A 26,648-nucleotide genomic window follows, 5' to 3' on the forward strand; every position below is an offset into this window, starting at 1 on the left:
GGCCTCCAAATGCTTCCACATTCTGGAGCAGTGAAATGGAGAGGTCTGAAAAGTCAGTAAGCTTTCTAGCACTCCTAATGTGTTTCCTTTTGCTTTTGCAATAAATAGGATCCTCCTTCTCTAAGACCTCTCCGCCTCACCACAGTCCTTAGCTGTCTTTTCTGTCCCTTCACTTTACCCCACAGCCACTTATTCATGTTTGCTGCTCTGTCCTTCTACTAGTCCTGACGTGGTTGTAAGCTTGCTGACACTGCCTGCCAACAAACCTTGAATAAGCTGGATTTGTGTACTACCTCCCATTTTCCTTGGCTTTTATTTGGGTGAGTTTTCTTTAAAACTGAAATCTAAACTAACAAAGGCTATTTAGTCTGGTTTAGAACTCAACTGTTGGTAGAGAAATATAAACACAGAAGTTAATTTTTTGTGAGCCTTTCTTTGCCAGCAATTAAAAAGAGTGTCAGCCATGCTTGTGCCACAATGGGTTGAATATGATACAGGGCTTGATCCTGCAAGGGGCTAGCTCTTCAGCTCTGGTATTTTTCAGACCTGCCTAATGTACATCTGAATAAATCCTTCAATCAGTCTGTTAGACTTGAAGAGATCAGTGTTAGGTTTAAAAATGAAACATATGAGTTGGGAGGCTTGGACTGCTCTGCCCATATAGGCTGTGAATAATCAGGATGAGCGCTGTCTTGAGAGCATGTCAGATGCAGCAAGGGAGAAAAGGCATTGATCTCTTGCAGAAATCCACAAATCTCATGAACTGTCTGTGAAAGCTGGACTATGCCTCAGGGTTTTCCAGAGTTCACACACTATGTTTTCACCAGTGTACCTCTGTTGACTCACCTTGCCCACCCAGCATTCACAGCCATCTGTTCCCCCACAAACAATTTCTGTCCAGAATTACACAAGTGGCAGGGACTATCCTGCAATCACAGAGAGTGAACTATTACCTGCTAAAGTGACAGCAATGGAGACAGAGTCAGATCCCAGGGCATTGGATGCATTGCAAGCATAGAAACCTACATCAGCTTCCACAGGTGCTAGAATCTGCAAGGAGTCATCAGGCTGAAGCAGCATCCTGGAATAAAGCAGAAACAAAGATGTAATAGTCTCTTAATTTGTGTGAGCATGAATATATTTACTGGGATTTTTTTCAGGTTTTGGTAATTTTTTTACAGTTCAGGCCTCTAGGTTATGTTTAAATATCTATTAAGAAATTTAAAGTCTTATATTGAGACTGTGAGCTGTGATCACTTAAATTAAATTTTGGTCTCATTCCCAGTCCTTCTACTGCTAATAACGTGTATTAGAGAAAAATTGCTGAGTACTGAGGACATCTGCCCATGGTTTGTGAAACCTCCTCCTCTGCTGTATCACTTCCTGTATGATGTTGAATGAGTTGCCTAGCCTCCCTGTCTCCCAGTCCTGCAAAACAGGAGTAGCAGTAGTAAAGAAAAAGCCAAATTATTGCAAGGGGAAAAATCATGAAATCTGCTAAAGCTAGGCAGAAAGAAGTGAAGTGAACCACAGGCTCAGTGTCAAAGCCTGAAATAGGCTCCAAATTCTTTGATTGCTGGGCAGTTTGTACAAACTGAACAGTCTTGTTGCTGCCCAAATAGTCAGTGAAGACAGAGAGGAATACTCAGCTCCTCCTTGGGCTGAACCAACTGTTTCTTTCCTCTGCCAGTAAGAGGAGCCTACCATGATCTCAGCATACTGCCAATGGTTAAATGGGATGAATATGGCCTTAGAGCTCTTATGAACTGCTTCTTTTCACAGTCTGGTTTTGCAGTGGTGTAACTGCCTCAGGGTCTGATGCATACCTGTTTAAGCAAGAATTCAGTCCATGGGCTCTTGTCAATGCTTATGTACTCTTATTTTCAGCACAGTGTATTTCATGATTATTGTTCCTTTCTCTTAACATTTTAGGTGAAACTGTAGATAAAACCTAATGATAAATTACTTTTCTCATCAGCAACTTTCAGCAGCTGCTGTAAGTAAACTCTTAGTTGAGGCTGTGATTGACAGTGACAAGGGTGAAACTGGGGGAGGGATACGCGTATAAAACACATGCAATAAAAGTCTGCTCACAGATCCTGGAGTTGATGAGTTTCTTGCCATTCCCAGCCCCACAATGAAAACTGTTGTCTCATGGACCAAAAAGCAGCAAATACTTGATTTTGCACAATGCTGTGGGTGGTAGATCTCTAAACCAAACCAGATTAGGGCCACCCATCAAAATCTATCATAGGAAAAAATCCAGAGTTAAAATTATCTTTTGACCCCTTTTTGAGTAATAATAATAATAATTATTATTATTATTAATAAAAGGAAAGAGCTGCCTTTTGTCAACCAAGTTTTGCAAGTGCCTAGAAAAATGCACATTTGCAAACCAAACATTAATCACTTAAAATTGCATCTTCGCTTGAACAGCAAAAAACCCCCAGTGGTTGAAAAAATTCCCTCCCCACTTCTGCTTTCAAGGATCTTTTCTTTCTTACCACTTAGTCATAAACAGGGCAGACTTCTAGTTAGGCACTGCTAACAGTGCCAGCAACTAATAAATTTCTTTACTTACAAAACTAGTGTTAGCATGCATCAATATCTCACATGTAAATTTTTTAACACTGACTGGTTCAATCTCTACATGGAATCCATTCCAGTGTCAGAATTTGTCCCAAATTAGACTAACGTGTAACAGTTAAAAGTTGTATGTCTTCTTCCTGCATGTGTGCAAATATAACATCTAGGCTGATCAGTCAGTCCTCCATAAAACTAACACCTACAATACCCTAAAAATTTTTTTATAAGTGTTTCTGTCACCTTCAGGTTGAGGAAAGAGCTTGTTTAATACTGCACCTTGTAAAACACAAGGGACCATAATTTGTTTGTTGTTAATCAACTCTGCTGATGTAAATGTCTGTTTGTCAGTTTAAGTCATCTCAAGATCCAGCACAAATATTTTTAGAAATAGAAATAGGCCATGTAGCTACCTGCCTTAAAAAAACCAAACTCCAACACACCTTCATCTACCTAGTTTTAACGTCCTTCTCTAGAAACAAAGCTAATGTTCACTTCTTTTAATAATTGTTTCTCTTAGTTGTGTGTCTCAATTTGGCATAGCTGCTTTTCTTGAAAGCAGATCTTTTATTATCCCTCTTTGTATAGAATGATTTTGGCTGGATTCCCTATCTGTAGATTGCTATTTTTGTTAGGTATTGAGTTGCTTGTCAGTGGTGAAAAAAATACCGGCTGTAGCAATTCTATCTGTCAGCAGCATGTCTTCAGAATCTTGTTTATGGACTTAAAATAATACAGCTTAATATTTAGTCAGTCTCATCTCAGTTGGTCCACACTGCATTGTCTCCAAGACAAAAATGTATTTTACAGGACCCGTATCAGTGACTAATTCAGATGGCACCTCGCAAACGCCTAACTCTGTATAACCTACTGTTTACATTCAGCTTCATGTTCATTTATAAAATACATTTCTGTTTTAGAAAAGTTGAATTATCAAGTACCAATGGGTTCCCAGTGATGGAAATTACAGCATATTTGGAAAGCTTACTAAACAAAGCATAAATCCCTTGAAGATTTTTCACTTTTAAAATTGATTCCTAAGGAATTTAATCTGAATTTTCTTTGAAACAAAATATTTTCCATCATTTACAGAAGTCTCCAAACTTTGGTATAGATACTAGCAGGCTCTGACACTGCACTCAGAAGCCATGCTGCTGTTAACCTGACACTTTAACCTTAGGACAGAGTATGGACACTCATGTTAAATATGCACTCAGGCTGAATATGTAGACTCAAGTCAAGGATCTTGTAGTGGAACCACACAGGTATTTTCAACTGCTCCAGCTCTTTGTGTAATATGTTTTCATTCTGTTGAGTAACTGAAAACCAAAACATTTGGGAGGCCTGTGTTATATCTTTTTGTGACAGTACCTAGACTAAAGCTAAAGAAATTAATTTTTGTAAGTGGAGCTGTGTAGTAGGAGTCATAAATACTTTTAGGTAGATGGAACAGCTCGTGGAAGGAGGCAGTAGGAACAGAGCCATTCATTCCTACATCACTGATCCAGACAAAATCCATGGCTACAATGCATAAAAGTGAGTGTCTTTATCTCAATAATTTGTAATACACAATACAGATAGCAATCACCTAATCTAAAACCAGCTGCCTACACTCTAAAAAACACAATACAAACCAGATACAACCAGAATCTCAGTACAGTCAGTAGGGCACGAACTGAGGGACTTGAGCACAACTCTCTGACCTTCCTCACCCAAAGTATCTCTCTTTGATACTGCTACAGAAAGGCCCATCTATATTAATTTTCTTATTCTCATTAGGACAGAGGTGGTCTGGAAAAACTGGTTTCTCTTCTCCACTCAGTGGCTGGCAAAGTATGAAGAAGACAAGCTGCAGAGCTGAAAGACAGCTCAAGCATACCAAACACTACTGCATGCAGATGGCCTTGCAGTTTACAGCAGTACACTGTGAGACTGCTTAAACTGCGGCTTTCATTTACACAGCTGATTGGCAGCCAGCAAGAGGATTCTGAGCCAAAACCAGAATACTGCTGCTAAGAACCGAGCAAAACATCCACAACCCAATTTTTATATGCACCATGATTTCTAAACTTCCATTAACTCCAAAGTTGCAGATGATGAGTATCTCTGAAGCCCAGAGCACTGCTCATTTCCTTCCCCACCAACCTGAAGGAACTGTAAGTGATGAGTACTGAATGAATTTCGTAAAGTGGAAACTGCCTCAACCTTTAAAGAAGAGTTGTCAATGAATAATGCTACTAACTGGCAAATAAACTGTACTTCCCTGAGTCTTTCTGATAGAAATTTTGAGCATATATAGTTGCCTGATAATTCAGAAATACAACACAGCATTTAATGCTATTTCAGCCAAACTGAATGGAAAAAAACCCAACATAGAAAGGCATTGTAAAATTAAAATAAAAAAAAAATAATCCAAACTAAAATTTCAGAAATTGTAAGACTGTTTTATTGTCAGCTAAATGAATCTGTCTGTTCCTACACCATGGCTGCTTATATAATGTGAGACAAACTTGTAATTTTCTCATGAGTATAGTGGCCAGCATTAACCACATGTGGACTTTATGTAACCTCTATTCCCTTTCAAGCATACCACAGAAATCACAGTCACTTCAAGTAGAGAAAAAAAGAATCCCTTAATGGCACAATTCCAACAGGATGTAACCACTGGTAATGAAAATCTGTATATGAAACTTTTTTGGGGGCCATGAAGATATTTTCACAGGAATATGGCCAAATAAAGGGATACTATAGGCCCAAGTCTTGATTAAGAGTGCATGTGATTTCCACACTTTTGCTCTTAGTGTCCCCTCCCCCTGCAAAAGTTACCAAGTTTTGTGTGAAACCTAATATACTTACTAGCCTTCAGACACAGAAAGAGAGACAAGAACCAGTAAATTCACTACATTAAAGAAAACAATGATTTTGGAGTGATTCAGTTGTCAAAGTGAGAAATGAGCTAATAAACTAATTGTGTAACTATGTATAAGTAGCAGTTGTTCCTAAATCAACGCTTTTCTGGATGATCTGCAGGCATCACACTGGAAATCAATTTTAGCCTTGACTCCATCTTTTCTTTTTTCCCAACCTAACCTTATGACTAAATGCAGATGTCTTACCTGAGGTCAGTATCTTGTGCAGAAAGAGCTGCTAGCAGATCTCTGGACTGCTTTGTTGTACCATATTCGTTAATATAACTGCCTCTTACGCTCTTACTGCCTATCCTTATATACCACTTTCTCACAGAACAGAACCAAAAAATAAAATCTCAAGTATACACATGAGAAAAATGTGTGCTATCAACACAGTTAAACATACAATTAACATTGAAAATAGTCTCTTTTTGTGTGCTCTTGCACACAAATGAATAACATGGAGTGATAGGCAGGTAAAGGCTACCTGAAGGAAAACCAGCATAATTTCTGTGGTATGCTGATAAAAGCATTTTGCTACTCAAGTTTTCAGGCTACACCTGGGACCAGCACCCTGGAGTTTGAACAGATGAGGATGAACCAACTCACATCAGAAGACTAGCGTTTAGGAAATAGTGTGTTGAGATGACAGCATAGCTGCAAATAGCCATGAAGTAAGGTTCCATAGTTTACAGCCTCTATCAGAACATACACAGAGAATGGTGACTGTAATGCCCCCTGAGGTTTATCGCCGGGCAGTTTTACACACAGATACATATGTGGAAGGCAGAAGCTTCAATTCCTCTATCTTCTGTTACCACAATCATGTCAGACAGACCCTGCTGGAGCACTGTGAGAAATGCAATTCATATCTCCAACAGAAGATAATAGTAACAGTAATAATCAATAATCAATTTGGGGATCTCAAAACCAGTCTTCACAGCAGAAGTCTCCACCTTCAGTGGCAAAATACACTAAGCCTCCCAGCCTCCAGACGTGGAGTGCTCTGTTGACTGCATTATGCACTTACCTACTTAAGTACTTTCCAAACTCTTCTTTTTACTTACTGAAACAGAAGTAAAGCTCCTGTTTGCCACACCAGACTGACCCAGCATCCAGACCTTGCTGAAGAGTTACGGTACCCTGTTTACCACTTCACATGTGTTAGCCCTTCTTTCTGCTATGAAATCAGACTACAGCAAAATATGGTTTTGTCCATGGGACTGACAGGCAGTAAAACATGGAAAATGAAGAGTCAAAATATCAATTCTTTTCTGAAAAGTAAAATCATATGTTTTACCTATCATTGTATTTCACCTCCTCTCCATTCTTAGCCCAGCTGATGGTGGGCTTTGGGTTTCCTACTGCTTCACAGTGAAGCAGCACGCTCAGTGTGCCACTGGCTAGGACCACCGTCTGTCCTAAGTGGGTAACAACCTCTGAAGCAGAAAGCTGTTGTGCTGCTGAAATCTTTCGGAGGATGGCAGGCTTTTGATGAGGTCTGTGCAAGCCATTTGCCAGGTCTACAGAGGTGGGAAGAAATGCTTCAGCAGATGATGTCCTCAGGGAGCTGGTTAATCCAGAAACATGTCTGTGGAGAGGGTACTCCACCGAGGTTGAATCTACTCTTTGCCTTGACGCTTTGAGGACAGATTCCTGGTGCTCCCAGTGGCTCTTGAAAACCTCACGAGCCAGCTGCACAATAAGCTGCTCAGTGTAGACATCTTTAAGTTCCTCAGGCTGTTGAGACAAATTCCTTATGATATCATCCAAGTGTTCCTGCTCTGTGGCCATAGTAAATGGCAGGCTATACTCCTGACTTTGGTCCTCCTCCGAGGATGTGTTTCTCTCCGTGGACTCCTGGACTTCCCAGGACTCCAGATTTTCCCCTGGCCAGCCCCTGTACTGTAGCACCCTTGAGACAATATAGTCATACCACCTGCTGGGGTCAGCAAGGTGCCCTCGCTTTTCGGCCTTGCTCCCATTGAAGAGAATCCCATTGATATGTTTCTCCTCGGTTCGCAAGGCTTGATTTAAGCTGACCTTTCTCATGGCCTCTTCCTCCCTAATACCAGTTGGCTGCCCGGCAATGATCTTCTTGTTTCCAATTAGTTTAATTACAAAATTCTCCAGAGCTGGGCCTGCTGTGCAGGTGTATGTCCCGGTGTCTAAAGGCTTCAAACGATGGATTTTCATGTACCCGTAGGGTGCAATGGTGATGTGAGCTGAGCTGACGAGCCTCTTGTTGTCCTTCTCCCAAGTGATCATTGATTTCCGGAACCTCCTTGTGGGGCATCGGAGAATAACAGAGGTTTTGGGCAGCAGGTAGGCATACCCACCCACAATAAAGTGTAGCTTCTTCTGCTTCCTCGTCTGGATGTAAACTTTCTTTACGGCCATAATATGGGGGCTTTGCTTATGAGCTGGCCTGTTGTGCCCTGAAATATCATTAATATTATTAGTATGTGATACCATTAAACAAAACAAGCAGTTTAGTTTGGTGGTGGCAGCATTCAACCCATTAATGGGGGAAACCAGCCACCAGCTGCTGAACATTAAATTGGAGCAATCAAAATAAAAGGAATAACGAGGTGCATTTTAGGAATGCAAAAGTAGTCCCGCACAGGGTGCATGCAGAAACTAAAGAGCCAGGGACAAAAGCTTTATGGAAGGGAGAAAACTTGAGTGGAAATGTTGTTCTTGTTAAAGTATTTAAATTAAGATAGTTGCTTAATAAATACATCGAAAAGACAAGTGTTTACCATCCAAACCCTCAAAGGCAACATACTCTTGCAACTCACAGTGGTAAGGAAGAGTGAAAGTGCTGCTACCTTAGGAAGTAATGTTGAACAGAACAAACTGTCTGGACTAGGCTTAAAAGCATGGTAAATACTGTTAAAGTACACTAGTTCAGTGTTCCCTTCCAGTTTCCAGATCTCTGTGACATACCTCTTTGTTATGAAGCACTAAATAAAGCACCAGAGTTATATTTTTAGTAAATACCATGTAACATGTTGTCCCAGCTTTGGTTCTGAATATCAGATCTTCTTTTCTCCCTGACATACTGAACATTTAGCAGTTTCAGAGTTCACAGTCAGCTTTAAGCTGAAGCTAGGCTGACTTTTGAACTTTCGCATATCCAGTTGGCTTACTGCAAGCCAGAGAAGGACATACAGGGAGACTACTGCTCTTGTGAAGGGCAACAACAAATGTACGAAATACCAACATAAAATACATCTAACTTATGTTGCATGTTCGTTAGAAATCCCAGGTTATAGACGGTTCTGGGTGACATAATGAAATAATATGTTTTTAAATGATCTTCAACAAAATCCCTTACCAAGCATTTTCTTTGCAGCTGTTCTAGCAGAGACTTCATTTGCAGCTGCCCTCAGACTGTAGTGCTGTATCTCTGAGCCTCTACATTCCAGTTGTGAAATTTAGACCTAGATTTAGGTCAGAGTTTTGAGCCAGTTCTTCCAGAAAACAGTAGCTCCCTTCCAGCACATTGGCTCAGACACAGCTCCAACAGAAAAATTTATAGGTGTCATCCACTGACTTGCCTTATTGCTAAACAAAGCATACTTGTTCACAGACAGAAAAACTCAGCAGCAGCAGCCACTCTGCAGGACCGAGTAACACCAGCACAAGAGAAGGTTATGGAGCAGGTGAGAGCATGGTTTTCTTAGTGATGGACATCCAAGCCCCTTTTCCCCAGAAACTCCCAAGCATCTTTTCCACTTACTTGCACAAGTGTCTAATGCACAGGGCCTGATCAAGGATGAGAATGGCAAAGGTGGGCACAGTGAGGAATTGATGATGACAAAACCACCAGTTTTCAGCACCTTTCTGCAAATGGCATTTCGACTCTGCGTACCCTCTCCACAGCTCACTGAACACTAGGAACAGAGTAAGAAACATTAGGAACAAGTTGTATTAAAAGCAAAGGGGTGTTCCTTGTCACACACTCGCTCACCTCCCATATCCACATTGCATACTCATACCATGGTACAGATCAGTTACAGCTTTCAAAATATTGCAGTAGAATAAAGCAGAGCAGCATCTGGCCATTCAGTTACAAGCAGTGCAGGCAGAGTAGGGAGGTGATGTATCAGGTGTGTTATGTCCTTTGAGGCTTTGAATCTTCCCATGCTTCCTTTAGCATATTTTTCTCTCAGATAGTGTCCCTTGTTTTAATGATACTGTGCTACAGTATACAAAGCTAGTCTTTGCACTTTGTTTCCATATGTCTGTGTCTGCTGGCTGGAAAAATTCCTGCTCATAGCCATAAGTAGACCACATTGAGTTGTACTTCACAGATAAATCCTGTTCTGCTAAAATCTGGCCTAAACTTAACGATGGAGCTTTATTGTTGCAGCTCTATCGGAAATAATAAATGGATGAGTGTTTCAGATACCAGTGAGTAAGCTCAGCCTGGTAGTTATCACACATGGCTTACACAAAAGAGTATAAACCATCTAATACTGTACTGTGGTGCTCAATGCACAGCTGGGCATTGTTCGATGGAATCCAGTGTGACTATTTTATTTCATATTTATGTATACAGCAACACAGAAAGTGAGAATACAGGCGGTGCCATTGCACTGGGACCCATGCAGCAGTCTGTAAAGGTGCTGGAAAGTGGGTTGAGTGCTGTAAAGTTGGTAGCACAAAGATAAACATGCACTTCTTTTACATGTAGGTGCACACATGTGGTTGGAGATGAAGTGAGGGGGAGAAAACCCACTAAGGGTAAGAAAAGCAAAACCAGCAGCCTTCAAGTGAAATGGGAAGGAGTGAGTGAAGTCAGATTTGATTTTAGTAAGTGCCAATCGCAGAAATGTGAGTTGTATGGATGTCAACATAAACAATGTAGTAGGACAGATTGGGAATAGAATTACCATCTTCACTGCCAGAACAGCTATGTGTCTTTTGGCAGCAGACTTCAGGAGAACATACACTTATTTGAGTAAAATGTCAAGGTAGATCAACAAATGAAGAGTACAGGTGGGACAGCTCTGTGAGGTGACCAGTGTTTCTTTCACAATTAAGCCAATTTCCGTCTTCCAGGAAAGGAAATTGGGAGAGTGGTGGCAGAGATTGCAAGATGGGGGATGATTTTCATGCTTACTAGCATTAAAAGGTCAAATTGCATTTTCAGTTATGCTGTCATAAATATAAAGAGAATATTTCTTAAGCCATATGGGGCCAGAAAGAGAGCCTGGGAATGTGCAAGAGACTTTAGTAGAGTGAGTTTGTTCTGCTATCCCTAAATGGAAGGAAGGAAGTAGCTAGCTAACATAGCAAAAACAGTGTCCTAGAACAAAAGAGGCTCGGTGTCTGTAATGATGTGCCTATAGCAGACTGCAGAAATTCCTCCCTTCTCTTCTCTGCATCATAGGGAAAGGTTGGAGTGGCCTCAAGAGGAAAAGACTACTGACATCAGAACAGCCAGGTTTTAAAGCATTTAGCTTGGGGGAGTAAATATTACTCTTCATTGAGACCTTGAATGAACATAAGCATAGGCATGGAGAGAGGCAGGGATTTATTGTTTTGAGCATGGCTTGTGTTTATGCCAGAAGGGAGGTCTTAATGGTTTGGCTGGATGGCTAAACCACGTCTGTGGAGGCAATCTCCAAAGAGGAACACTGAGCTAGTGATCACATCCCCTACCAGGATGATAAGGACAGATTACAGGACAAAACTGGGCATAACGTGCTTTGTGCAGTCTGAGCTCTTTTGCGTCCTCTATCCCAAGTGACTGAGGAACTTTATCACCAAGAACAGCACAATACTCATGCATACAAATAGCATACCTGTGTCCAGTCAGAGAGAAGCCACTCATTGGGACAATCCTCGTTTTTGCAGACTTGTTGGGTAACTGGCCTTGGGATGGAGCAGAAGGTTTCTGGCAGCTCTAACAAGCTTCCATCTGCCAGGCGCTGCTTACAAAGTGTATCTCGCTTCTGGAAACCGCTGCCACATGTCTGCGAACACTGTGGGAGATGAGAGTCAGCCACCTCACATCACACTTGCACCATGGCAACTTGCAGCAAAAATTACTTGTGAATTTGGGTAGAAATCAACACTCAGTTGTGGCCACATAGAAACTATAAAAAAAAGTTCAGACATATCAAAGCAGACTTCTTTTAAAAATGTCAAAAATATTTTTGAAAGTGGAAGCAGCTTATTTTGCTAATATTTAGAAAAACTGCTTCAGTATTCCTGAAATGTTCTGTTTTCAGGTGTTTATACAAAATACAAGGAAAAAATGGGTCAGAATTGCAGTATGGAGGTGAAAAAGTTGTCCTTTCCTGTAACCATCAACTGGAAAATGAGGCACTTGCATATGATGTGGAGGATCAACATCCTAATGGCTCTGCCTGAGCTCTGACTGTGCTAATGACAGTGCCAGAGGGAGTGGAAAAGTCTTCTCCTGTAGTAGATGATTCAAGACCTTCATTTCCAGGATTTGATTATACATAATAGATAACAGTAGCTATGAACTAAATAGTTAGCTTGAACTAAATATTCAAATTTAACTTGTTTAAAAAAATTTTGTATTAGCAAGAAAAAGCAAATGGAAATTTGAAAGTGTGACAAAAATTTCCCCAGTTTATCACTTTGCTTTTTCTTCCTTTTGTAATTTTGTCATTTCTCATTTCTGACCTGCATGAGGTTTAATGATCGTGCAGCTCAAAACTTAACTGTCCAGCCCAGAGTTCCTATCCTTGAAGACTTCTTGCGTTATTGCATTTCTCTGATTTTTAAGTCATGTGAAAGCTGTATATCAGCTGCAATCTGCTGTTAGTCTCAGTAATTGGTTTATAAGGTTAATATAATAAACCATTAAATATCCATGCAGCCCTTTTATATTTATGACTGTCATGACAGCAGTGTGTACTCTTTCTAGAAGGCAAGGAGGAAGTTTGAGTCATAGTAAATTGGGATGATTAATATCCAGAGAACGCACCTCCCCTCTCTCCTCAATGTAAATATCCCTCTCTGTATCCATTTTCTACCCAGGCAGGGCAGGAAATTATGATCAAGCAGATTTAATAGCTTTCCTAAATCTTTTTTGTAAACTTGGTTGCTGAGCCCTTTTTCCTGAGGATCTTTTTCCTGAGGTTGGTAACAGGCTCCCAGTTCTTCTGCTCAGTCAAGCCAGCTCAACTCCTTTTCTCTCTCCTCCCAGCAGAGAAGAAGGGGGAGCTTGCACTACGCTGACATGACCAGGAGTTGCTTATAGCTTGCAACATGGGAATTGTGCCTGAGAAGCAGAAAACCATATGAAGAAGTATTAAAACTTATACTCAAGCAGTTAAAGAGGAACTGGTTTAGAAAAGCTTGTAGTCGTGAAAGGCCCTTCTCTCTTTTCTCTCTTAGCTAGAGAGAGCTGCATAAACTTTAATCCTAGCCTGATTATTTAGGATATACATTTTCCCTGAAAGACAGAAAGGAAGTACAGAAGGACATATTTGTATTCAGTTTGGTTTGCTCTCTGATGAGTAAAAAATAGCTCTTGTCCTACTTATTTAGAATGCTACAAAGCTCAAAAGCTTCCAAAAAAATTAAACAACTAAACCAATACTTTAGTTTTCAACAAAAGAAAACATTTATCGACCTTTCATCCAAGGACAATTCATTCTTGAGGAGAGAGTAAATCTAGAAAAATATGATTAAAAGTATTATTTCAAGATTGCCTAAGGACTGTCATCGTATACCAGGGCCAAAATGGGTTAGGCACTGTATGAATACAACAAAAGCATGTCCCTTCTGTCAATCAGTCAAATCCCAGGAAGTCTCCCTGCTCTTCCATCACTACCAGATAAAAGACTAAGTCAAAAGAGATCTTCTCTTGCTTCTTGCCCTTCAGTCACTTACACAGCTTTGTTCCATGAACAATAACTTGCTACTCAACACCAAACTCTATTGCTAAGTGCCAGAGAGAGCCAAACACAGTAATGAGATTTGTCCTTGTCCACAGGAATGCTCTCCTAGAACAGTCCTGCATTACTGCATGGGAGCTGTGCCTGTACCTGTATTTCACCTCTGGAGCCTTCACTACCCTGGGGTTTTTGCTGATTTTTCTCTAGTGGAATGTTCCACCACTCACATTTTTCCAAGAAAAGGGGTAGTCAATGACAGCAACATCTGCTTGTATTTACAGGCAATATGAAACGATAGTATTCAGAGGAACCTCATTCAGACACATCCCATCTGAATAATGTGCAATCTCTCTCTGCTGTTCAGAAAGATCTCACCGCACAATTACAAAAGATAAAGCTGCTTGTATTACAGGGTGGTTTCACCTCACCTACCCAAGTAGGTAAAGCGTGGCTGTTTGAACTATGTCTCCTGATATTCCTGCTCCTCACAGCTTCTGAGCAGAGCCAAGCCCAATATCCCCTGACATTCCTTTACAGGGGATCTGGGACTTTGCCAAGGTACCAACTTCCAAAGTGGCATCTCCCCACATTGCTGCCTGATTATGACTAGTTTAATGATTAGCTTAAGCAAACATGAGGCAAGGCTGACACCAAAGGAGAAAACCTATATACCCTATTCTGCCAGACAGTCATTCCTGGATTTGTGCTGCCTCTCCCCATATGCTGGTGGTGTAAGCATAGTGAACCAGAGTGGAAAATTAATTTAGGCCAAAGATAATAATATTTCTGGCTAGCTTTAACCAGGACCTTTGTGTGACTGCACAGCAGTTCTGGAGATACAAGGAAGGGGGTGCTGTAAGTGCAGGAAAGAGATCCCCTCAGCAGCTATTTTCTTTTTTGGTAGAAGTGCTGGCATATGTCATCCTAAACTGCTGGTGGAATGGTGGCCTTGGCCTTTCTTACAGCAGTCATTGCTTTGGTATCAGTTCTACTCATACAACAATCTGTAAATGATAATTAACACAAAGAATTGATGGTCGCCATTGAAAGCAGAGAGGGAAAGCGGCTGTGTCTCTGCCTTAGCACACGCCTATGAGCATCTACGCACATGCACACAATGCACAGGATTCAGGCAAAACCACCATTTTCATTGTTTGGGAGGCAGGGAAGCTGGTCTTTTCTCAAACTTGTGAAAGAAAGGCAGTTATTAATGAAAAATTAAGGGCTAGGAAATTGTTGCTCAGCATCATAACTGTTACCGGTTTGAGGCGGTAGCTGAATGTTTGAAAGGATGTCATTTTATGGTCAGTCCTGCTTACAGGGACAGTTGAGGAAGGGGTTGTCCTACCCCTCAGCTCTCCCAGGTGGTTTAATTTTGCACTGCCCTCTGCTCAAGGTGGTGAGACTACAGCAGTACAAGTTTTGGCCTTACTCTCAAAAATTAATTCTCTGCTGACTCTACAGTAAGATAAAACATCTGCAAAGGGAGCAAACATTTTTCTCTCAGCAGGTCTTTCAGTTGTTTCTGAGTCCTGACACTTGAAGATTTAGAAAGGACTCTTCACAATACAGTGAAAAAATAGCTAGGGAAATATCTGAAAATGTTACCAGTTTTCCAATGCTGATTCTGTTGTCAAGCTGTTGTTCTAATTATCTTTGGAGCAAGGATAGCACTGAGCAGCTAAAAAAGAATGCTGGGACTAAGACTATAGCACTTATTCAGTAAAAAAACAAAGGAGAATGAAGATTAACTAATGGATGTCTCCCACTTGAGGTCTGCAGAGTAGATATTTATAGGGCCTTGTAAAAATGAAAGCTCATGTCCACTTTCCTCCAGAAGCACACTACTGAAAAAAAATTAAACATCCTAATGGATTTAGCTAAGAAACAAAAGTATTTAAAAATAAATAGTTATGAATCTGTAAAGACATAGTTTAAAAATCTCTTGGAATGTTGCAACACTGATAATTATCGTGTGTTTATATGCCAGGAACATTGGGGCTTCTAACGGCATTTAATTCAGACAACCCTTCCTTAACAAGCATAAAAGGTCTTAGGAAAGAAAACATTGCTCATTGCAGTTTAAATCTTTTGTTTGTTTGTTTGCTTGAAACTTTGTGAGAGAGTGCTCTGAAAGCACGATGAACTGCACAGATGAGACCAAAGAAGTGGCTTCAAACCAGGCTGTGTGGAGAACAGATGTTACCCTCTAGTGTTGGTGAAGCTTTAAAGGACCTTCCTTAGGGTGAGGAAGGCACGTTCCTGCAGGACCCTCCATCCCCCCGTATGTGGGGAACCCTCTCAGGGATTTGGGGGGTGGGGGGGAGGTGTTGTGGCTCCCTTAATGCAAGGAAAGAAACCCTCCTGCAGGATTTCTTCTGCTGGAGAGGCTCCATGGCAGCTCTGCTGCATGGCTGGAGCTCACTTGCAGCAGTCTCAGCCACTCAGGTCCTGTCCACATGGTCTTTTCCCTCACACATCCCAGGAGCCAGCAACTGTTATAATCCCTAAGAGCAGTGCACAGGCCTGATGGTGCAGGTTTTCACATGGAGGTCATCCATGGAAAACCTGTGTGAGACTGAACTGCGACGCCTAGCTTTCCTACAGGGTGTAAATAGTCATACAGAGGTTGGTGGTGCAAAGAAGGAAGACAGATATCTTCAAAAAATGAGAGAATGGAAATTAATTTTGATGGATTAGCCTTTTTTTTTCTTGCACTATAGTCATCTAAACAGAGGCAGAAGACAGTAGGTAGAAAAGTACAATTTTGTGCTGTTTTCTCCTGGTGGAAGGTAAGCACAGACAATATTTAGCGTTCATGTAGTGAGGAGCTACACACACAGCTGGCCAGCCTGCAAAGCCTGTGGAAGTAAGCGCGGGAGAGCTATAACGTGACCTTCATTAATCTGCAGCAATGAATTGCAGCACAGGTTCTCTCTCTCCACCGAGCCCAGAGAAGGCAGCAGCTAACAAAAAATGTGTGAACTGAGCGGTTTGATTTCATTCCTGATTAATATGCTTGTTAAAGCCTTTATACTTACTTGAGCTACCTCCTCCCTGAGATCTGCTACACCTTTCAAAAAGACAGCATATTTGAGAGCCCCTGAGCAGGTAAAAAAATGGCTAAAATGTTAGACAAGCAGAAATACATTGTTTACACTGTTGAGGAAGATGTTCAAAACTTGAAAAAAAACTGTTTGGAAATTGCTCTGGCAGAAACTATTTCAGCACCATTGTAGGGTGGCCTATAGCTAGTGGCCGTTGTTAGCAGAAAGTAAATTTTTCAACATGCTGTAATGTATGTCTCTTGTGGCTGTTCAAATAAACTTAAAGAAAATTGCTTTCTGTAAGGACTGTGGCCAGTTAGAGGATTTTAACAAGCACAGGCACTCCTTCTAGCATATCCTAACTTCAAAATGCTTGATTTTATTACATTATGTACTAGCAGAATACTGTTTGCTATTTACAAACATAGCATTTATGTATGACTACAGCCTAGAAATATTCAAAAGTACAACTAAGCAAATGGGTGTGTGTGAGTATCAGTAGACTAATGCATGAAATATCACTGAATTGCTTTAAACATAGCACTAATGTCATAGGCTAGTAATCTAGTTTTGACTGAACATCAGGCTGGCATAAATTTTTGTTACTGGGATGGCTGCCCAAACCCAGAGCTCTCCCATGAAGTACAGCTTCACAGACTTATCAACTTCATTAGGTGAGTACATTAAAATCTCCCTGGCTGTTAAGTAAAGAGCAGATTTTATAGATGGAGACAGGGTAGGCACATGTAAGCATCGTGCCAAATGCTCATAATTTTCTCATAGGATGGAATGAATCCTTGCACCCAGCAGAAGTGAAGATTTAAACAGACCTTTTGCTTGCACCTCTACCACATTGCAAATTTTTCATTTACTCTTGACAACAGGGCAGGATTCTTTCTTCCTGTGCAGGATTATATCCAACAGAAGCATCTTTAAGTCTTTTGAATTGCACAAATGTTTTAATTTGCAACCAGATGGCAGCAAAGAAACTTATTTCAGGTTGCTTTCCAAAGACAGAAAACCATTGTGTAGACAGCAGTTTTCAGTGTTAGTGTAATAAGGCATCCATCTTCCACAGGGAAGTGCCTGACACTCATTTGTGACTCTGAAGAATGAGGAGTGTTTCTTGTCCTAATCTAAATTATTATTTGAGAATATATGGAATAACCAACATGCTTTAGAGCAAAGAGAGAACTTTTAGAGATTCTCTCTTCCTTGATCCTTTGTATTCCTAGAAACCTTGGCATCGCTAACCCAAATCCACTTACTGCAGCTGACCATCATATTCCAGATATTTTTGTCTGGCATCTATAGCCAGCTGTTAAGAGTATCCAGTAACTTTGTATTAGAAGTAGCTGTAGTCATTATTTACCTCTGAAAATGTTGATGCATATTTTTTTTTAAAGAGCAAAAAGACATACTTTTCCAGTTTTTCAATTGCTTGTCAGAATTATTAATGAATCCTCTTGACGGGCTAAAGCAAAATGATGCATTGATAATGCATGTAATGACTAGTTTTCGCAGTCGTAAAATGAGATTACACATACATTCTTACCTCTTGCCATTCTGTAGGATACCAGGAGGGTGGGCAGTCAAAGCGATTACAGGCTTGCACGAGGGATGGCTTAGGTTTATAGCACAATTCATCTGCCAAAATCACAGTCTCGTTAGTCTCTCTTGATAGTAGATGAGAACAGAAGACATCTCGTGTCTGCAATCCAACCCCACAGGTAAGACTGCAGGTGCTCCATTTCCCAATCTCCCATCTGTGAAGGGGTCAGGAGAGAAAACCTTAAGCACAGAATAAAGTCACCTTAATTTTTCTCTTTTTATAATGACAGATGGAGTAAAGAATTGGTAAATGAAAGGGAATTCTCCTTCTCTGATCACTGTTGCCCTTCTTGTAGCCACAGGATGAGGCTAAGAATAATATTTACTGCTCCTCTGCATTTTAAGTTCTTGCCAAAAGCTCTTGGACTTGAAGTCTTTGGGAGTTCTGCAGTACCACAGGAACAGTTTTTCATCCTAAATTAAAAGGTTTTGGTGTGCAGGAGCCTGACCACTGTATTTCAAGACTGAATGGATTTAATTAGCTGGGGTTTTTTCTGTCTTTAACAAAAAAAAATGAAGATATTAACAAAGTCCATCAAAGGAATGTATCAGTGAATTACTGAGCAGGAATTTCTTCCAGAAGTTCCGGTTGTGGTGTTCCTGACTGACTTTTCCTTGTTGTGGAGGTAGGAAGTGGTAAGGCCTTGAGAGATGCAATGGGAGAGCAGTGAGATCCTTCCTCTTCAACCCCTGGGTGAACACCTGTCACTAAGCCAGCCCTTCTCTGCACTAACTGTGTAAATCCGGCATCAACAGGATTGTTGATGACTGAATTCCAGTGTTTCTCACATTAAAAACAGATTTCTGCTGTTTGAGCTGTACTGAATACAACCCCTAATTCTGTCACCCATACACAGAAAATCGCTTAAAATACTAATCTACTAGGAGACACTTCAGAGATATGCAGAATTTTGTACACAAAGAAGTCCTATATTCAGAATGAGAATATAAGAAAATAGCCTCCCCGTCAACTTTACGCAAAACACTACACTGACCTGGACATACTCCCACATCCAAAATGAAAGTATGATAGCCAGATACTGCCACTTTTTCTAATCCTGAAGAATAGCTTCCTTTCCTGCTTGTCATTATTGAAACTGATTGCTGGGGGAGTAAATTAAACATTCAGGACAAGGAAGGCTCAGAGAACTGCCCTTGAAGAAAGCAAAGCCAGGCAGAAACTAAAGAGACTGATTATGAAGAAAGACACCCTCAGGCTCCAAGCAGGATGGAGGCAGACAATGAAGAAAAGTTATGAAATATGTCAGCAGCATGAAGCAGAATTTGTGGAAGAAGCAGAGGAAAAACACTGACATTCTGAGATCAGCAGTCAATGGAAACTGCTCAGCACATTTAAAATGCATCATGTCAGTAAACACATTATGGAAATAATCATTCAAGGTTGTGCCATCCTACAGTCACAGAACAATTCTAACTTCTATATTTATTTTATAAAGTTGTTTTGAGCATTTGTTCCCTCCCTTTCACCGTAACACACATAACAAATTGAAACAGCTAGTAGGTAAGAAATATATTTTCCTCCCTAGATGATAATGCTGATGGACCAAAAAGCCACATTGCTCCCCTTCTGTCCTTCATCTGCTGATGACATTCTCTGATTTTATAACAGGACAGGATATGTCCTGAGCATCACCATAAGAACTAACAACACTGTTATTTGCTTTTAGACAACAGCCTTGGTTCTGCTAGTAGCAATGACAAAAATCTGTTTAACCCTTTCTAACAAGGAACACATCTTGCATACTGAGCTATGAGTTGCCATGGTCACTTTCCAGGCTGTAATACACCGAAGGCCACTAAAGCCTAATACATGTACTGGGAGCTATTTAGCAGTGGAATAGGAGTGACATCTGGCAGCCAGTTAAACTAATCTGGAGTATGTTCTCCATATGAATGATCTTGGGGGAGAGGTCTTCCCAGATTTTCCCATAAAATTGTCAGTCAGAATTAATGTGGATATCAGCCACCCTTCAGTTTTGGCACAATCTAAAATAAGATATTTGAGTATGTGCTGAAAAGAAGGTATTTTCTTATTTCAGAATCTATTTTGATACATGGTTAGCTGCCAGAGTTTCTTTTGTTCAGGAGATGGTAATAGCTGTTGCCTCCAGCAACTCATTGTTTGTTACTGGTATAACTGCACAATGTTTCTGTTGGCAGTTCACATCTTGGTGGCTAGCAGGCCACATAAACTCTTTGGACATCTTAGCTTCTGCCAAAGAGGGTGTCTGTTTCTTCTTCCAGAAAGAAATGCTGTTTCAGTAAAGAGAAAGGATTTGTTTTTCCAGTGTTTGAAATTTCTGTTGCAGGTTGCATCTGTTGCCTTATCCATAACATCAGTTGTTCACGATTCTTTCCAGCTGCTTTAAACAGGAGATTCCTTAGAGGTGCTCAGGAAATATGAGGTCAAATTCTCTCTTACCCTTGTACTTTCATAGTCCCCAGTGACTTTTATGGGCTTTCATAGACACAAAGTAAAGAATGTAGAGTAGAGCAGAGACATGCAAAGTGGAGTAGGGATGTGCAAATAACGAAAACCATAAATGATATATATGATTGGCAGAATTCCAAAGTCCTAAAAAACACAGAGAAGACCAATGATAATCTTACAGAATAGAATCACAGGGCTGTAGAATTATTTTATAATAGCTAAAGGTGCTTGAAAAACTTTGAACGAATATTATCCTACTAAATTTACAATTTAAACTACTTGTACTGTTGGAGATAATAATCCCTTTTATTAAAAAAATACCGCTTTTCTGTAGTAACACAGTTTTACCCTTACTGTAGAGAGTTATGGGATGCTAATTGAAATAATTCCTGTCTTATTTCATATAGTCCTTATCTGTGCGTTCCTCTTCTCTTTTTTCTTTTTGGTGTTTTGGCCATACTGAACTGACTCTTCCAATGTGTATGGCATACAAAAAAGAATAATGCCATCATGTCCTGCATGCATCTGACACTACCAGAATTAAAATTCAAGTAGGAAATAATCCTATACTTTAAAAAGTGAATACAGTAGTTACAGGATCAAGCTAAGGGAACCTTGTGCAAGTGGAACTGGCATATTTGTGAGCTGACTGTGGCTGTTGGTAAGGTACAGATTTTAGGAAAAATCTGCATACTTGCTAGTTTATAGCCCAGCTGAAAGTCATCAGTTGGGTACTTCCTGTGTTGCTTCTCAGAGCCCAGTGAAGAGATTGCATGGTTTTCATCTGAAACATTTTTATCCCTCCTTCTTCCTCCTCTACTAGTGCCCAAAGCTATACGTAGCAACAAGGAAACAATGTCTTTTTTACAGCAGGGCTTTGGCACATCTGTGCCCCTAAACCCCTGGCTTGTCCTAACTCTAGGTCTATCAGTTCATCAGTTGTCTGTCTCCGTCTCCTAAATACCTAAGTCATGGTTATGTATTTAAACACAAACTAGACATTTAAAATATTTCAACTACTGTACTTCATAAAAAACAGAATTCAAAAGCTTTTCAGCCTCTGCAGAGGCTGACATACATACAATACGTTGAATATTTGAACTGATTGAAGGAAAACTATATTAATACAAAACTACAGAGACATTTAGAGACAGCTAACAGAGAGGAACGTAATGGGGAAAAGGCAGTTCATAGAGCTGGGTGTGTTCAAATAGATATGTGTGTATTAGTGATACATGTATTAGAATGCACATATATGCATGTTTTTCAAATGAACATAAATGAAAACAAGTTTCCACTGCAAATGTATAGGGAGCAGAGGATGGTCCCAAAATATAGCTTATTTCAAGTACCATCACAAATCCAAAATACAAAACTGATCACAGAAACTTTTCACTTTCCAAATGAACAATCTCTTGCTTCCAATGGAATGTTGTGATGCCTTAGTAGTTTTTTTGGAGTTGGTGAAGTATATGGAGACATATGATGCACATGAAGATAGGCAAACTAAGCAGTGAACCTGATCTGACTGCTCAAGGCAATGCTTTTCCTTTAGGTTTTCTTATACACAGTGCTAAGGGTGTGGTCTAAAACCGGACATAAATTCATGAAAAGCCCAACCAACCAGAGCACTAAATTTCTTGCACTTCCAGGAACTATAAACTAACAAAGTGAATTAGTAATGGATGGATTTTTATGAACAGAAAAACACCAGTTAGGAAATTTGTCAGTTCATATTATGAATTAGACTAATAATCTGTAATATACTATTAATTTTAGGAATTAAAATTCTATTTTTTAAAGGGTCAATGAGAAACTGCAATTTTCTGGAACATTCTCATTAAATAAATTAGGCTTGACCAAGCAGTGTTTATGCATGTGCTTAACTTCAGGTAGACAAGCAGTTTCCACAGTTAATCATTGTCAGTATGTTTTAAAACGTGAATATTTGCAGCTCCCATGAATAAAAGAAAGAGAACAATTGTGAAGCTTCAGTTGCCAAAAAAAGGCCCAATAATCTGAAAATATTGATTTCTATCACAGCACAATTATTCTATATCATTAGTATAAGTCTAAAAATGTTACAGATGCCCTCAAAAACCAGCTTAACCATACCTTTTCTAATAAGGGAAATTATCTTGATGCAGTTAATAAAAATCTTGCCTGCAAAACCTAAATTAAACTTTATTATGTTATACTTTAATGAATTTTAAGTTTTGTGAGGGCCCATATACTTAATTAGCATGTAGTCTGCACGTTTGTGATCAAGCTGTTTAAAAGGAAAAGAAAAAACCCTTCTAACATGAGCATGAACTCCTAAATAGTTCAACACATTTAATTTTAATTAGAAATGAACTTTCCTTGTTTCTTGTGACAGGACAAGAAGTATCAATGTCATACTTTGCCCAAGCAGTTCAGGTGAAGAACTGAAGGATCAAGTGAGCAGGACCTTGTTCCTGGCTCTTCGCTGAAATCCAGAAGTGACTGAGAAACGTGGGCTAACCTGTGAGTATGTGAATACACCCTTTGAGTCCAATGGGAAGACTCAAGACCTGGGCTGGATCACAGTCTTCTTCTATGTGAGTCTCAACTTCACATCTGCAAAATCGTAACAATACTTTTTTTTCTCTTGAGCTTCGTTCATGTTGTCTGCTTAGGTTGTGGTCCTACAGCAGGGATGATCTCTGTCTTTGTCTACTATCTAGCACAATGGGACTCTCAGCTTGGCAGGAGCCTCTAAGCATCAACGTGTTATGAATAACAACAGGGACAACAATGCACTGTTGCCTCAGTTTTGATATGTCCTCATTGCTACAAGAACTGGAGCCCATGTAATAATTCTGCTAGCTAGACAGACCAGATAGTAGCATCAGCTAGTAAGCAGCTACTCATGCAGGAGAATTTTCTAGAATTAAGAGTTGTTGCCCCAGTGGAGCCCCCACCCTTCAGAACAAAGCACTCTCGCACCCCCATACTCAGTCTGGAAAAAAGTAAATGATGTAGGTAGAACTTGAAAAATGTATAGTTTTTAGCCAAAGCACTATGGAGCCAACAGCTTTGGATCAGTCCCTATATGCACAGTATATATGGTAAAAACCGAAGCCTTCTAAGCTGTTAGGTGTTACAAGGAAAGAATATTTTCTAGAGATATATGATTTCATCCTGACAGAATCCCTTCAAGCACTGCCAAGAAAATTGAACACTGTACAGGAAAAGTAAACACCCTTCTACACAAAGACCTCCCAAACTAGTTCTAAAAAAAAGAAATTATTGTCATATTTCTGTGGTTAAACCATATGAAAGTGATACAAAAGAACTCTTCTTATTTCTAAAATAAACATTCATCAGCGCGAAGAAAGGTTTGCCTGGAATCATCTTACTTAACATCTGACACCTGCCTGCATAGAGACGTCCCTCAATGCACAAGGGCTGGGTGGCAGCTGTGTATATGTGCATGCAACAGACTAAGTAAATCACATACTATGTCAATACTGGCTACTTCTTGTCCTCTGTCAACCTGTGTGTCCTCCATTGGACTCTGCAGACTAAGAAGTCTACTTGGAGCCCATACAACTCCCTTCATTTCTTGTTATTGATCTGGAGCTAAGTTTGTGGCAAATCTTCCTGTTTCGTAGGTGTGAAAGGCTTTCTTGAGACTCCTTTAGCAGATTTATCTTGGGTTGAGTCAGTATCCCCAGTGTCAGGTCTTAAATACCATCCAGAATGTGATCTTAAACATTGGACAGCAGAGAGAGTTACTATCAATCCTGTTTGGGTAGCATACTTTCTTGCAGTGAAGCTACAGGATTGAGATGAGGAGTCCCAGGTCAGTTCCTGGCTTTATAGTCAAACTAGTCTCAAAGAAAGGGGCATGAAATCTAAGAATTTAACTCCAACCGATTTTTCATTCAGCTGTTAAATCACTCACAGTAAAATCAGACTGCTCCTTTGAAATGAAGTTTGAGAGCTAAGACCTCCACTTAGGTGTTTAAACATGGTCCTGAGTCTCTAGGAAGTGATCTTCCTACTGCTAGGGTTCAGTTCGTCTTAGAGAGAACATTACAAATATACATACAGTACACACACACCTCAGAGGAAAGCTGAGATTTAACTACACTTTGAAAAAGTTAATACTTGATTAAGAAATAAAAGTGAAAAGGCAAAGTACTTCTAAATTAGCAGCAGCAGCAGCAACAGAAAAATAATTCATGCTTAGTTGTTGTTCAGTGCCAGCCTGTCAAAATCTGTTGTTCAGTATCACCAACATGACAAGGGAGCTGAACAGGCAGGGGAGGTTTCAGCAGATTGTTGTGCACAAGGGAGAGTGAGGTACTTTTCTTCAAAAAGCATCTTCCTTGCAAGTGAAGGGAGTCCATTAAAGAGATGTCTATGCGGCCAACACATGCAAGCAGATCAAAGGCTCAATGAGAATGCTCTGGGAGCTTACAGAAGTGGCCTGCGTTCACTCTGTAGACTTATCGGTATCAATTAATATTGCAGCTCATTACAGCTCAATGTGATGGGAGCCAATATTTATGTAACAGAGCCAAATAGAGGAAAACAGAGGAGGAACTCAAAAGTCAGGGAAGAACAGAGGGTAAATGGAGTATGCAACAACTCTACAAATGGCAATTTTGGTTGCTGGAGTAACCTGACATGCTTCAAGCAATAAATATAAGATTCCTTACACTAAAAAAGTCTTGATGTCCCTTGAGTTGAAGGCAGTGAACATCATCAATTAGGGCAGGCCAGAAAAGAGCTTTTGTGTTTTTCTGCCAACCCTTTGAACAGTGTGAGGTTGTCTAGTGGGTCTTTCGGGGGACTACTGCAGATGCAGAATGCTTGAATCATAGAGGAACAGGAAAAGACAACTTCAGGTAAGTGAACTGGTTTGGCAGAGAATTGGTTTGAATGATTAGCGGACATACTGGCTACTGAAAAGTACCTCACAGGAGACTTTTACTCTGTGTGATAACTGTGGCACTGAGACAAATGATAGCAATGGCTGTCTTTGATATAGCTACACAGATCAGATTAGGCTTGATAGACAAATGAGTACTAGTTTTTGTCCCAAGTTTAGATTTGGGCTCATGCTTAAAGCAGCACTTCTAACGAGGAGGTTGCTCAATATTTTATGTGAGATACAATGAAAATAGGTCCTTGGTAGCCCCTTTCAAAAATTAAGAAAAGAAACAGTTGAGGAACAGAGTGAATTAATGTAAAGGTGGAAAGGTGGTGAAGAAGCAATATAGGGCAGTTTGAGGAAGAGGACAGAAATTGCACAAATTGCATTTGTAATGGCAGATGGCAGAAACTGAATGAGTAGTGCAGGAAGGAACTCACAGATTGGGAGCTACAGCAGAGCAGTATAATACCCCTTGCCCTAAACCTACATCGAAGTAATGCAAAAACATAAGAAAGCTAATTTATGAAATAAATTGTGCACATAAGTCTATGAAGCACTCTCATACAGTTCTTCTGCAAAGAAGCAGAGAGGCAGTTTAACTCCCTGCTGCCCGTGACAGAGCTGCTTTATTTTTAATACTCTCTGGCTCTTTTCACACTGGTGCTCTCCATGCCAGACTGGCTCATAAGCCAACACCTTTTCTTGGGTCTAACTTTATGCTATATGGAAAAAGTTAAAAACCAGCTGTTCCTGAAGGAGAAATCAACAAGCTTACAGGCACCAGAAGACAAACAAACAAACAAACAAAAGTTCAGCAGGTGAGAAAGATGTGCAATGAACTGACTATTTGTAATCTGAAGTACCATCTAAAATGAAACATTTAAAAAATGAGACAGTTGAAAATGCATTTAGATAGCACGGAAAAAATATATAAGAAACCTGACTTCACAACCTGTAAGATCAATATTCATGAACATGTGGGTTTTTCCCACAGAGTAACAAGACTCCCCTAAAATTTAAGGATGCCTTTGCTGAATGATCAGTGCAGGAAAGAAGTAAAGGTGTCATCACTGGATTGAATGGACAAAGACGGCAGAATAATGAATGAAACAGTGTTCAGATAACAGTGAGTGGGCTTAAGTAATTCTCTAGCAAGTCCAAGTTTTATGAGCAGTACTGCCACAAAACCAGCAGATAACATGAGCTTCTTGCTGACCTGGCTGGCAGCATTGCAGGGATAATATTTTCATT

General features: G+C 40.1%; 1 protein-coding gene across 6 annotated transcripts in view; it reads right to left on the bottom strand.

The window, feature by feature from the left end:
• Window positions 1-26,648, bottom strand: part of ADAMTSL1 (ADAMTS like 1) — a 474,760-nt gene that overhangs the window by 34,114 nt on the left and 413,998 nt on the right. For all 6 annotated transcript variants that reach the window (XM_049794311.1, XM_049794310.1, XM_049794308.1 and 3 more), the window contains 5 exons: window positions 17,984-18,194; window positions 11,309-11,488; window positions 9,238-9,391; window positions 6,793-7,930; window positions 954-1,081 (listed from right to left, as the gene is read on the bottom strand). In XM_049794311.1, coding sequence (XP_049650268.1) covers window positions 954-1,081; window positions 6,793-7,930; window positions 9,238-9,391; window positions 11,309-11,488; window positions 17,984-18,194 — 1,811 coding nt within the window. The remainder of the gene's footprint in view (window positions 1-953; window positions 1,082-6,792; window positions 7,931-9,237; window positions 9,392-11,308; window positions 11,489-17,983; window positions 18,195-26,648) is intronic.

This window comes from Accipiter gentilis, chromosome Z (genome assembly GCF_929443795.1).
Source record: "Accipiter gentilis chromosome Z, bAccGen1.1, whole genome shotgun sequence".
In the NCBI taxonomy this organism is placed as follows: Eukaryota; Metazoa; Chordata; class Aves; order Accipitriformes; family Accipitridae; genus Astur; species Astur gentilis.